Raw genomic sequence first — 12770 nt, 5'->3', positions numbered from 1 at the left:
ACTTTCTACTAACTTCATAGTGGATGGTTCGAGTTTTGAATAAAATTAGGCATTTGTAAATTTGATAAAGTTAATTCCTTTTTTTATGTGAAATGAAATTGATTGAACATAAAATATTTGTACATTTGATGAATATATATGTAGTGAATTGTTATAAAAAATATAATTGTCAAATAGAGAATCTGATAAATTCTTTGACAATTTAATATATTCAAAATATACACGTGGTCCTTTGTTACATTGTTTCCCGCCTAAACTAATAGCATAGCTGGTAATAAAGAAGTTCTTATAAAAAATACGTATTATAATATTTAAATGTATAGATATGAAGATTCATTTAACTTAATTAAGTTGTATTTAATATTGTAGTTTTCTAATAATGAAGTTACGAAAAAGACTATTACAAAAAATCCTTTCTTATCTATTGTTTCTCTGAACAAAGCTTTGTTAATAAATTGTATTTATATGTGTAACATTAAATTGTTAAAATGTCAAAAAAGCTTCCTATAAGTCAAAGTACAGGAGTTCCAAAGTTGACAACATTTTTTAAACGATTGCAAAATCAGGATAATCTAACCTCTAGGTATTCATTTAATTATTAAAAATATTACACTTTAAAATATTTAAGTATAAATAATGTTTGTGTAATTTTATTTCCAGTACACCTATTGAACAAAATATTACAAAAAGTTCAAATGTGAAATATGATATTTCAATTGATTCTGACGATGACAGCGATAGTTTTATTTCTTCAAATATAAAAAAAGAGCTTAAAGTGATAGACAATATAAATCTTGTAAGAATTAATTTTATATTATTTTACATCTTTTTTTATATTAATTTTATATTAATTTTATATTCTTTTTTATTATATCATAAAATTTGATATAATGTCATTTTGATATATAGGAAAGCTCAAATGATTTACCAAATCAAAGTACATTTAAAGCACAATCTCAAGAAAGTAATTCTTCAGTTGTACAGTATGTGGAAGATTCTGTAGAAGAAAAAGAAAGGTTGGAAAATATTCAAAAATCTACTACTTCTGATATAAAAGATTCATGTAAGAAAAAAATTTTCTTTGAACAATTATCAGAAAGTGAGGACGAATGTACAAAATTAAAAATATGTTTACGTTTAAATAATGGGTTAAAACAAACAGAAGATAAAAAAGAAAGCCCAGAAATACAAGAAAATCCCATTAGTAATACAGATATGTCACTATTAGCTGTGTATAATAAGACTGCTACAATGTCACCTGAAATAAATAAACATAATTCATTTGATAGCTATAATAATCCTGAGGAAATAAAACATAATACAAATGAAAATTTAATAATGGAAAACGTTGTAAACCAAGACATTAAAGACCATAACAAAAGAAATATTAAAAAAGCTAAAAATATTATCATATCTGATTCTGATAATGATAATTCTGATTCAAAAGAAACTGTTCAGATGACACCAAGAAAGAAATGGATAGGTCCTGACTATAAATTGAATTTGAAGCCTTTAGGTATAGATAAACAATTAATTTCTTGGATTCAATCAATAAAAGAAAAGCCAATTATGTCATCTTTGCCCGTAAGTAATTATCAAAGATACATAATATTATAATTATTTTATTAATATCCGTATAAACATTAAACCAGTAAATAATATTCATTTCAATTTTAGGGAACAGAAAATGAATTGGAAGATAGACGTCAAGGTCTACAAGATCTACAAATAGAAATTCTGGAAAAATTTTTTGTGGCTATGAGTGAAATTCCATTGCCTATATTAGAAAAATTTCCTAAATTTAATGCAGACGCATTTCATAAATTAAAAATATTTAATCAGCATGTTAAAGCAAAATTACGTTTGGTAAATAAAAAGCTAGAAAATATGCAAAAAATGGAGAAAGAATTAAAATCTACAATTGATAATCAATTCTTAAATGAACCAGAATGTCATAGTCCTGTTTTTAAGCAACATAACATAGTCAAAAGTAGTCCAATAAACTTGCACAATTCAAAGGATAGTAGTATGAATCTTAGTCTTAATTCTTCTAGCAAAGAAATAGTAGGTCCTAATGAAACTTTAGATGGATTATCATCAAGCATTACTAGAACTTCTCTAAGTCCATGCCAAACAGATGATACTGAAAAAGTAAATGTGAAAACTTCTGTCAATACTAATTCACCTGTAGTTAGTACAAATACTACTACAGCTACAATGAGAAAAAGTACTTTTCAATTAAAAAGACCTGTCAGAGCTACAATATGTACAGAAGTTACAAAAAAAATAGGCGAATTATGGGAGAAAGAACAACAACAATCAAGACTATTAAAAACAAAATCTGATTCTGAATGTGATAATGTTAGCTTTAAGCCAGAGCAAAATGAACTTGTATATCAAAATAAAAAGGTTGATTATGATTATTCTAAAACAAAAGAATTTCAACAAGATGCACAACCTACGTTTAATCAAATGGATGATTGGATTAATAATGGTAAAGATTTTGGTAAGATACTATTCTATTTAATTAACAATAATCACTATTCATTTGTAAACATTGTTACAGAGGATGATATAATGGAAAATAAGAACAAAAGTATTACTGAAACATTTAAAAAAGAGTATAAGCCTTCTGTATCTTTAAATGATAGTTCTAATTTAGATTTAAGTTTAAGTATGAAAGGTAAATTTTATAATTTATTTTATAATTTATTTTGATTTTTTGAAGCATTTATGTTTTATGTGAACGAAAAATTTATATTTACATTTTTAGCAACGAGTAGCCCAGAAAAAAAGAAGAGTACTACTACAAATAATAAAATAAATATAAATTTAAATACATCCGTTTCTGAAGGAATCTTTACAGGAAATTATAAAAATGATGGTATTAGCGGAGAATTCGATGGTTTAAATTATCCTCATTCTCGTGAAATGTTAAAAGTATGTACAAATATATATTCTTATATTAACTTAATATGTACAAATGTATAAAAATATATTTAAAATTAACTTACAAATCGATTGTTATTATTATTGAATTGTTAAAATATTTGTAGTTAGAAAAATTAATATATTATTTGTTGATATAGAGAATCATTGTTTCAGATCTTCAGGCAGAAGTTTGGTTTATACTCTTTCAGGCCGAATCAATTGCAAGCGATTAATGCAGCGCTCCTTGGATTTGACTGTTTTGTTTTGATGCCTACAGGTGGAGGAAAATCACTTTGTTATCAAATGCCAGCTCTTCTTGTACCAGGAGTTACAATTGTTATATCTCCTTTAAAAAGTCTTATTCTTGATCAAGTACAGAAATTGACTTCACTTGATGTAAGTTATATAATTTTATTAGAATTTTGTTTGTATAGTAAATTTTGAATAAATAAATTAATCATAATGCTCCTGATAATTTATTATCATTCAGATTCCTGCAGCACACATGTCTGGCAATATAACTGAAAATCAATCAGCTGGAATATATAGAGAATTATCAAAGAAAGAACCGGGCTTAAAATTATTATATGTAACACCTGAAAAAATATCTGCTTCCCAAAAATTAAGCAGTATTTTAACAACTTTATTTCAAAGAAATTTATTAGCACGATTTGTTATCGATGAAGCACATTGTGTAAGTCAATGGGGACATGATTTTAGACCAGATTATAAAAAATTAAAATGTCTTAGAGAAAATTATCCTACAGTATCAACAATTGCTTTAACAGCTACAGCTACTCCAAGAGTTAGAACAGATATATTGTATCAATTGGGTATGACAAAACCAAAATGGTATGATATACGATATTTGTATATTATTTATTATTATTAATTATCATAACAATGTGTATATTAAGATATAAATAATTTTATTTTCAGGTTTATGTCAAGTTTCAACAGACCGAATTTGCGATATAGTATAATTGCAAAGAAGGGCAAAAATTGTTCTGATGAAGTTATAGCTATGATAAAGACAAAATTCAAAAATCAATGCGGCATTGTTTATTGTTTATCGCGTAAAGATTGTGACGATTACGCTTTACAAATGAGAAAAAATAATATTCAAGCTCAAAGTTATCATGCTGGATTGACAGATAATCAGAGGAGTGATATTCAAGGACGTTGGATTTCAGAAGAAGTACTCATCATGTATATAATATAAGTTAATGCTATTCATTTATTTATATTTAATAATATTATTTTAGATGAGGATTGTCTGTGCAACTATAGCATTTGGTATGGGTATCGATAAGCCTAATGTACGCTTTGTAATACATGCTGCTCTACCAAAGTCAATAGAAGGTTATTATCAAGAAAGTGGACGTGCTGGTCGTGACGGAGAAAATGCTGAATGTATATTATTTTATAATTATGCTGATATGCATAGAATCAGAAAAATGATTGAAATTGATAATTCGAATCCAGACGTTATAAAAACACATATGGATAATTTATTTAAGATGGTATCCTTTTGTGAAAATAAAACCGATTGTCGTAGAGCATTACAACTTAATTATTTCGGTGAAATTTTTAATCGGGAGAAATGTATTGAAAATAAATCATCTGCATGCGATAATTGTAGGTGTAAGGTAAGAGATATTATATATTGTAATTATAATTGCATATATAAGAAAACCTGTAATCGAAATTATTTTGTATATGTACTTTTCAGGCGGAGTTTACTATGTTGGATGCAACAAATCATGCACGGCAAATTATGAAAGCGGTACGAGAAATTAATCAGAGAAAGAATTCTAAATTAACTTTAGTATTTCTTACGGATATTTTTAAGGGAAGCGATTTAAAAAAAATTAGAGAATCAGGTAGAAATAATTAGGAATAAATAATTTGTATAATTTGTATTTAATAAATTAAAAAAATTCTGTTGTTAAACTAATATTTATTATTTTGTAGGTCTTACAAATCATCCATTGTATGGTCAAGGTAAATCGTGGAACAGAGGTGATATAGAACGTCTTTTACATGAAATGGTACTTAAAGAATATTTAAGAGAGGAAATGTATATAAACAATGAAATCGCGTGCGCATATTTAAAACTTGGTCACAAAGCGGCAGAATTAATGACCAAAAAAGACACAAAGGTAATAAATAATTTTAAATCGCATTATTAAAAATAAAATATAAATATTGTCGTATTTATATTTTAGGTGATTATTCCAATACGTGCTGCAAATAGTAGTTCAAATGCCGTAGCAACTGTTTCTACAGTTACAACTAAAGTTAACAAAGTTCTACAAGAATTGCAAGAACGTTGTTATTCAGAATTAATAGGAATTATTAGAGGAATAGCGGGTGCACTCGATGTATCTGCATCGTCAATCATGAATATGATAGCTATAAGAGCAATGAGTCAACAGTTACCTGATAGTGAAGAAGCCATGTTAAAAATTCCCCATGTCACAAAGGCGAATTTTGACAAATATGGCAAAGCTTTATTAGATATTACACAAAAATATGCAGCAGAAAAATATGGTAATAGTAAATTGAACTATATAAGTTCATGTATTTAATATATAAATGAACGATTAAGTAACTAAGTAAAACTTTATAATTTGCTTTAAATTATCAGTTTTATTGAGTGAAGCTGATGAGAATTCGGCTGACAGTACTGATGAAGATACAAGTTCATGGAACACTGCTACAAATTCCTCTTATTCTGGAAGTACAAGAGGTAGATATGGAAATACACAAGGAAGAAAACGTAAAGGTTATAATAATTATCGTTCAAGCACTAAAAAAGCTAGATATACAAATTCAAGGTGATCTATTTATTTATTTGTTAGAAGAAATATTAATTTTGCAATATAAATGATATTAGTATAGGATATTTATTATATTGTCAAATATTTTTTAATATAATTTTAGCACACAAAAAGGAAAAGCAGCTTCGAAACGTAAAACTAATGCAGCAAAGCCTACTCTAGGACTTGTAAGTTTTTCAAAGAAGAAATAATATCTTATTGTCAGTGACACAGAATAGTGATATTATTATTATTTTTATAAATTATATATGTAATTATCTGTATCAACTTTTGTATGTTTAAGACATTGTATGACTATTTTGTATTAATGTTATGATACAGTGTATCAGTAAATTTTTCAAATTGGCGTTTTAGCCATATTATATGTATTTCAATGAAAACTGTTTAATTATATAGATACTCAATAAAATTTTTTAGCGGACTAAGTTATCTGCTATTGTAAATGTGTTTCCGTAAAAACTTCACAAAATTATAACGTTTAAGTGATTGTATAATTATAGTTACTCAGCATGTAAATGATGACTGTCATAGAAAACGCAATTTAATTGGCCATTATAACTGTACTCGCAATGTGTGTGTATGTGTATGTGTGTTATAATAATGGTATGTATTAAAAAATATTTATATGATAAAATTTATATAATATAATAAAATCTATATTTATTTCAAGTAAGTAATGACAATGAAATAAAAAATAAATAGTATCAAAGTATATTTAATAGTGCATTATCTTTTCTTATATATATATATATATATATACACATATATATATTTTTTTTATTATTTTGTATTTTACACTATTATAGAGATATAATTTATCTATTTAATTAAAAACATATCTTCTACCATAAATTAACTCTATTATACTGAAAAACATATTGAGTTGTAAAAACATTTGTATATATGCATCTACGTATGTGATGACATTTGTACATACCTATATATCAACAGTTGCATCAGACTATAATATGTACGTGTGATGTTACCTTGATCGTCACAGATGTGAAGTAACTTTGTGTATTACGAATAAGATAATTTTAATTATTCGGCCTAATATTAATAAGGAAATAGTATGGTATACTGATGCTATTGATAAGTAATACAAAACATGTCACTTTGCCTTAAGATATAAATAAATATTAAAACGATGGCTGGTTCTATAGAAGAGGTTAGAAATTCCTTGTCTACAAACAAAGGTAATTTTAATGTTTTTCTTTTACTTTTAAACTTCTTTCTAGCGATTTTAATGTGATCTTTTCACAACGGATTTAAAATGTTTTATTTCATATACTAATTTATAAATTAATTTATAATAAGTTTCTTTACTTAATAAGTTTGTGTATGTCTGTATATACGTGAAACTTTACATTTGTATACGTCATCTATATGTATATTGAAGATTTTTTTCATCGTTTTTTTATAATTTATTATTTTTTAATATTATGAACAATTTTATGTATAAAATTATTTATTAGGATTTCCCGCCATACGGACGACAGTATCTTACGAAGAAATTGCTACGAAACTTTTAAACGAAAAATTTTTATTAACAGCTTTGGAATTACATGCAGAATTATGCGAAGCAGGAAGAGAATTGTCAATTCTCAAAGAATACTTTTCTAATCCATGTAATTTCGAAAATCAAAATATCAAACCAGAACCATATACACCTATGCGTAAGTATATTTTTCAGGTATTATAATGTGATTTTTTTGAATAAATTAAAGTATTAGATATATTTTTTAATAATATTTAAAATGATATATATATATATAAATAATATGAATAGAAGAAATTTGAAAATTATCATTTTATATATATATATATTTGAAACAAAATACTAGCTAGGTCTTCTAGTCAAGCTACTTTGGATTCGCTTGATATGACAAGGTACTCAGAAGATGGTACTGGAATTGATGAAAGAGTTGCAATTTTGGAATTTGAACTTAGAAATGCAAGAGAAAGTATTTCTGCTCTACGTGCAAATCTTACTGTTGTTACAGGTTTGTTTTTCTTTTTCAAACGTTTTTTTACATTTTTATAATATAATAAAAATTCTTTGTTTTAATATTTCAGAATTTGATAGTGCAACACCTGATAAACGTTCGGATAAGCAAGTTATTAATGATAATCCTATAAAACCTCACGAACAAAGAGCTTTAAATTTTTTAGTTCATGAATATTTACTTACACATTCTTATAAATTAACATCAATAACATTTAGTGATGAAAATGAAAATCAAGAACTTGAAGATTGGCAGGATGTTGGCTTGAACATTCCAAAACCTTCTGGATTATTACAGATTTATAGAGAATACATGAGAGCTAATGGTCATGACAAACCACCTTCTGTAAATATTTCTGTTCAAACTGAATGTGGAAATACTGAAGTAGAAAGAAAGGAGAATGAGTTGAAAGAAATGGTTTGTATTTTGTATGTGCAACTTATAATTTTTCAATTTTTAAATTATTATTTTATTATAGATAGAACAAATAGAACAATTAAAACAGCAAACTGCATTATTAGAAAAAGAAAAGATGGATCTCCAGCATTATATTGATACTACCAATGAAAATTTGGTACAAGATAATAAGGTAAAACGAAATGTTATTATCTGTTAGTGTTGCTTTTTAAAAATTTGATTTTTATAAATCTATATGTATGTTCAATTTAGCAACGTAGTAATGGTACCAACCAATCTATAAATTCGAATTCTACAACACCAGATAAATTCGAAATTCTTGAGTCTCCTCCACGCGATGCTTCAAATGCAACTCAAGATCCAGAAGAAGATGATAGTGTTTCTGTAGTAGTGAGCTTAGGTGAAACTGATCCAGGAGATAAAGAATGGACAAGGATACAGTTACCAAGGACTGATGTTACAGAAGGTTCAACTATTTTATCAAATGCACCATCCAGGTATACAGATATATAGATTAATGCATAATTAAATAAAAGATACATCAAAAATAATATTTGCATGTATATATATATATGTGTGTGTGTTTCAGACTTTTACCAATAAAATTTAAGTTAGAAGTTATTGGTCTTTGTTTGGTGAATATTTCAAGTTCCATAATATCAGTAGCAGAAGAACCATTTAAATATGGAGTTTCTCGCGATACACTTGTTAAAATTTTGGCACAAACATTACCTCGAATAGTACCTAATATTATATTGAACAAACGAGAAGAAGTTATACCTTTAATATTAAGTACAGTTCGTTTACATTCCGATTCTGGAGAGAGAGAAAAATTATTACAACTTCTTTTTAATTTAAAAAAAAGACCACAAGAAGAAGAACGACAAATGATATTAGCTGGTTAGTATTTATTCTTAAAAATGTAATTATTTTATTAGAACAAGGGAATATTTATACATATATATTTATTTCATTCATTAGGTTTGGTGGCAATGGCAAAACTTGAAGATGAATCTATTGGAGGAGAAGAAATTTTAACTCTTTGTTGGGAACAAAGTCAACATAAGTATCCAGAAAGAAGATTATTAGCTGTTGAATGTTGTTCTGCATTGGCTCCATATACGTCAGTTTCTATTAGAAATTCCTTAATGCTGTCTATGTTACAACAAATGCTTTTAGAAGATAAAGATCCTTCAGTCAGAGCTAGTGTAGTAAGAAGTTTGGCTCTACTTGTAGCATTAATGGATGATCCAGATAAATATTTTCAGGTAGTATTCTATATCATTTCTAGATGCTATATATATATATATATATATATATATATATATATATATATATATGTATGTATATCTATTATAGTGTATATCTATTAATATACGTATATCTATAATTATATATGTATATATAATATAATTATATATGTATATCTATTAATATTCTTTTGTGTATTTGTAGTGTGAAGAACTTGCCCTAACAGCCTTGAATGATTCTTCTTCTATAGTAGTAAATACAGCATCTTCTATATTTTTACCGATCTTAGCACAATGGGCATTATCTTTAAAAAGATTAAGATCACATCTTTTGCCACGTTTAATTTCTAAAGTAAAAAATCATATAAAACCAGCGAATCCTCAAAATTCACCTGTTAAAGAAAATATCGACGAAGAGAGAATAGAATCCTTAATTGGCGTTTTACAATATTTACTTCCTCATACTATTGTGTGTGTTGCTGATACTGATACTGTTAGAACTTCTGTAGAACCTTCAATTTCTCAAGAATTACGTAAGTAAATTATAAAAAATACAAATGTAAACATTATAGTAGATCTTTTTATATTAACAAAAATTAATTTTTCATTTTAGCTGCCGAGTTTTTGAGTATATGTCATTGTGATATAATCAATCCAAAAGTATTTTATGACGGCGACACAGACGTAGGTGCACTTTTAAATACATTTTTTTCAAATACCTGGGAGAATGATTTGTGGCCAGAATTAGAATGGTTCACTAATAAATTGTAAGTATTATAAATTTTATATTTTTGTATTAACTTACTTTTTATACAAAATTATAATGCTTACTTTCAGAATTATAGATATTCTTGAAATAGTAAAATCTACAGAAATAATACAAGAGAGTGTTTTAAATTCATTGCTCACGTATATACAATCGTTGTGCAATGGTTTTGGAAGATATATTACTCAGACAAGGGTAATTCCTAAAATTTATAGTACTATATAATAGTACTTGAATACGGTAGTATCGTAAATTTTATTTATAGAATTTTTTTTTTATACTGCAGATTCAACCAATATTCCTACCGGAAATAACGGAATTAGAAAAACAATTGTCAACATTATCAATGGATAATAAAAATCTCAGCTTGACATTGATTCCAGCTTATTTAATTATGCTAAGCACTTTAAATGGCGTTGAAGTCTCAAAATCTATAAAACAATTTTTAGTTGTTCTGTCTATGAGCGGTATCAATATTACAAGTCTTCAGATCGCGATTATAAAATTATGTGCTAAAGAAGAAATGCAAGAGCATGTATTAACAGGCTTATGGGATGGTAATTTATATAATTCTTATTAACTTATTACTGTAATGTTATTTTTTTTTTAACTATTTATTATCGCTATATATTACAGGTGTGGTGCATCAAAGATCTAGTGTAAGATGTGCAGTTGCAACATTATTTGGTTCTATCATAGCTCACACTTCAGATCGACTGATAAATGGAAGAATAGTTCCAGCTATTGTAACATTAGCTAGCGATCCAGATATGTAAGCAATATCTTTACTTTAAAAAAAAAAAAAAACAAAGAAATAAAATTAAGTAATATTTTTATTTTTAGAACTGTGAAAGCAGCAGTCATACCTCCTTTAGGTCGTCTTATCACTGAATGTAAAGTTAGAGAAGCACGTGATAAAGCACGGTTAACTTTAGAAACTATTGCTAGAGAATCGCAAAATATTTTGTCTGTATTAGCTACACCTCTTGTTTCAACTTTAGCTTATATCGCTCCAAGTTGTCCTCAAAGTTATATAGAGGATGGTAAGATTTTTAAAGTTATACTCTTCGTTTGTGCTCTTCGTGCAACTTTTTTTTTATAATTCTATTTGTAACAACAAAATTTTATGTTAATTTAATTATATTGCAAAAACTCGCAACCGATTATAACGGTTAATTTTTATTTAAATTTACAGTGATTGCCACACAATTGACTGGAATAACTGCAACAGCGATGCAACAGAATCGTAAAGTAGATCTTTGCAATGCTTTGGTTGAAGCCTATTCAGTTCTAGTTTATTGTCCGCTAAGCAATCAATGTATCTCTGGAATTATATTACCTGGCTTAAGGCATTTGGAAACTTTGATTAATCAAAATTTGCCGCAACAAAGGGAAACTGTAAAATCTTTATTACGAGAAGCGGAATCTCATCAGGACATTGTTAAACCAATCGAAAGGTAATGAATTTTTAATAGTGTATTTCTGTATATTAGTAGAAATATTTATATGGCTTTTCTATGATTTTAGATCAAGCTCAATGAGTTCTGGACTTTCCTTATCAATGGCGACAGTAAATGTAGGACAGGGCGTAGAGGATATGCGACAAAGAATGAGCAAGATATTTCAACAAAGACCTGGTTCCTCGACAGTGACGAGTATTTTCAAGAAAAAATAGTTATATCGTTTATAATATTTTTCTATTCTTCGCGCAATGTATATAATTTCGTTTTTTTTCTTTTATATATATATATATATATATATATATATATATATATATATGTATATATATGAATCTCATTATTTGATTTTTTTTAACTTTATCCAGATTTTCTCTTTTTTATTTTTCAGTTAATCATATAGAATAAATATTACGTATAAATACATGCATAATTTTATGCTCGCACAAATTGATAAAATTTAATATTTAAAGAAATTATAAAGTAGAATATTATTTTTAATAAGAGATTATGTTTACTGTGATTTTCTCATAAATATTATTGAAATTGTGGTGTGCCTTTTAAAATGTAATTGTAATGCATGAGAACAAATAGATAATAATGTACGTGCGAGAATAGATTTTCGTATTGCGAGTTCGTAAACAATACGTAAGTGATTCAGTTTTCATTTGTTTTCTGTTCTTTCTATTTTTTTTATATATATTTATGACGAATTCAGATATTATGTTTTTTTTTTTTATATAAATGCTGATTAGAAATACCTAAAAATTCGTTTCTTTTTTCATTATAGAACTTTTTTCAATATATATTTTTTATGCTTGCGTATAATTTTTACATCTTTTTTTCTATATTTGTTGAGAATAATATCATTTTGAGCTTGTATATATTAAATATGAGGCAACAGTATTAATACACTATATCCATTGCATAACACAATCGTGATTATCACTATGTATAATGCATTTGCTCAAAAAGTCAATAATTAAGATTTATCATTAATATTGTTTTCAATATATGAAAATATGTAATCTCAGAATTGAGTTGTAAATGTTATTATAGTTAATATTTATTTAAAATAATATTTAAAGTTATAATATAGT

At 26.4% G+C, this 12770-nt stretch overlaps 2 protein-coding genes across 4 annotated transcripts; both read left to right on the top strand.

The window, feature by feature from the left end:
* The first annotated feature begins 25 nt into the window (after positions 1–25).
* Positions 26–6423, top strand: LOC124426339 (Bloom syndrome protein homolog). 2 transcript variants are annotated; one of them, XM_046967922.1, is made up of 16 exons: positions 26–271; positions 370–583; positions 661–796; positions 910–1584; positions 1678–2506; positions 2567–2683; positions 2774–2940; positions 3106–3327; positions 3422–3783; positions 3871–4129; positions 4197–4580; positions 4664–4814; positions 4906–5093; positions 5160–5484; positions 5582–5771; positions 5878–6423. In XM_046967922.1, the coding sequence occupies exons 2-16, from the start codon at positions 489–491 to the stop codon at positions 5963–5965; spliced, it is 4188 nt and encodes a 1395-aa protein (XP_046823878.1). In that variant the 5' UTR covers positions 26–271; positions 370–488; the 3' UTR covers positions 5966–6423. The 2 variants fall into 2 exon arrangements, with proteins under 2 accessions (XP_046823878.1, XP_046823887.1); XM_046967931.1 differs by having other exon boundaries at positions 28–271; positions 1678–2494.
* A 271-nt stretch (positions 6424–6694) lies between these two features.
* LOC124426354 (RAB11-binding protein RELCH-like) lies at positions 6695–12326 on the top strand. Of its 2 annotated transcripts, XM_046967959.1 has the most exons (16): positions 6695–6970; positions 7250–7450; positions 7619–7777; positions 7851–8197; positions 8259–8369; positions 8450–8694; positions 8787–9097; positions 9179–9465; positions 9653–9980; positions 10061–10214; positions 10285–10408; positions 10500–10770; positions 10850–10985; positions 11057–11256; positions 11409–11670; positions 11741–12326. In XM_046967959.1, the coding sequence occupies exons 1-16, from the start codon at positions 6922–6924 to the stop codon at positions 11886–11888; spliced, it is 3333 nt and encodes a 1110-aa protein (XP_046823915.1). In that variant the 5' UTR covers positions 6695–6921; the 3' UTR covers positions 11889–12326. The 2 variants fall into 2 exon arrangements, with proteins under 2 accessions (XP_046823915.1, XP_046823924.1); XM_046967968.1 differs by lacking the exon at positions 6695–6970 and having other exon boundaries at positions 7314–7450; positions 7623–7777.
* Positions 12327–12770: the final 444 nt, after the last annotated feature.

This window comes from Vespa crabro, chromosome 1 (assembly GCF_910589235.1).
Source record: "Vespa crabro chromosome 1, iyVesCrab1.2, whole genome shotgun sequence".
NCBI classification, from domain to species: Eukaryota; Metazoa; Arthropoda; class Insecta; order Hymenoptera; family Vespidae; genus Vespa; species Vespa crabro.
This window is presented reverse-complemented; position numbering and strand designations above follow the sequence as displayed.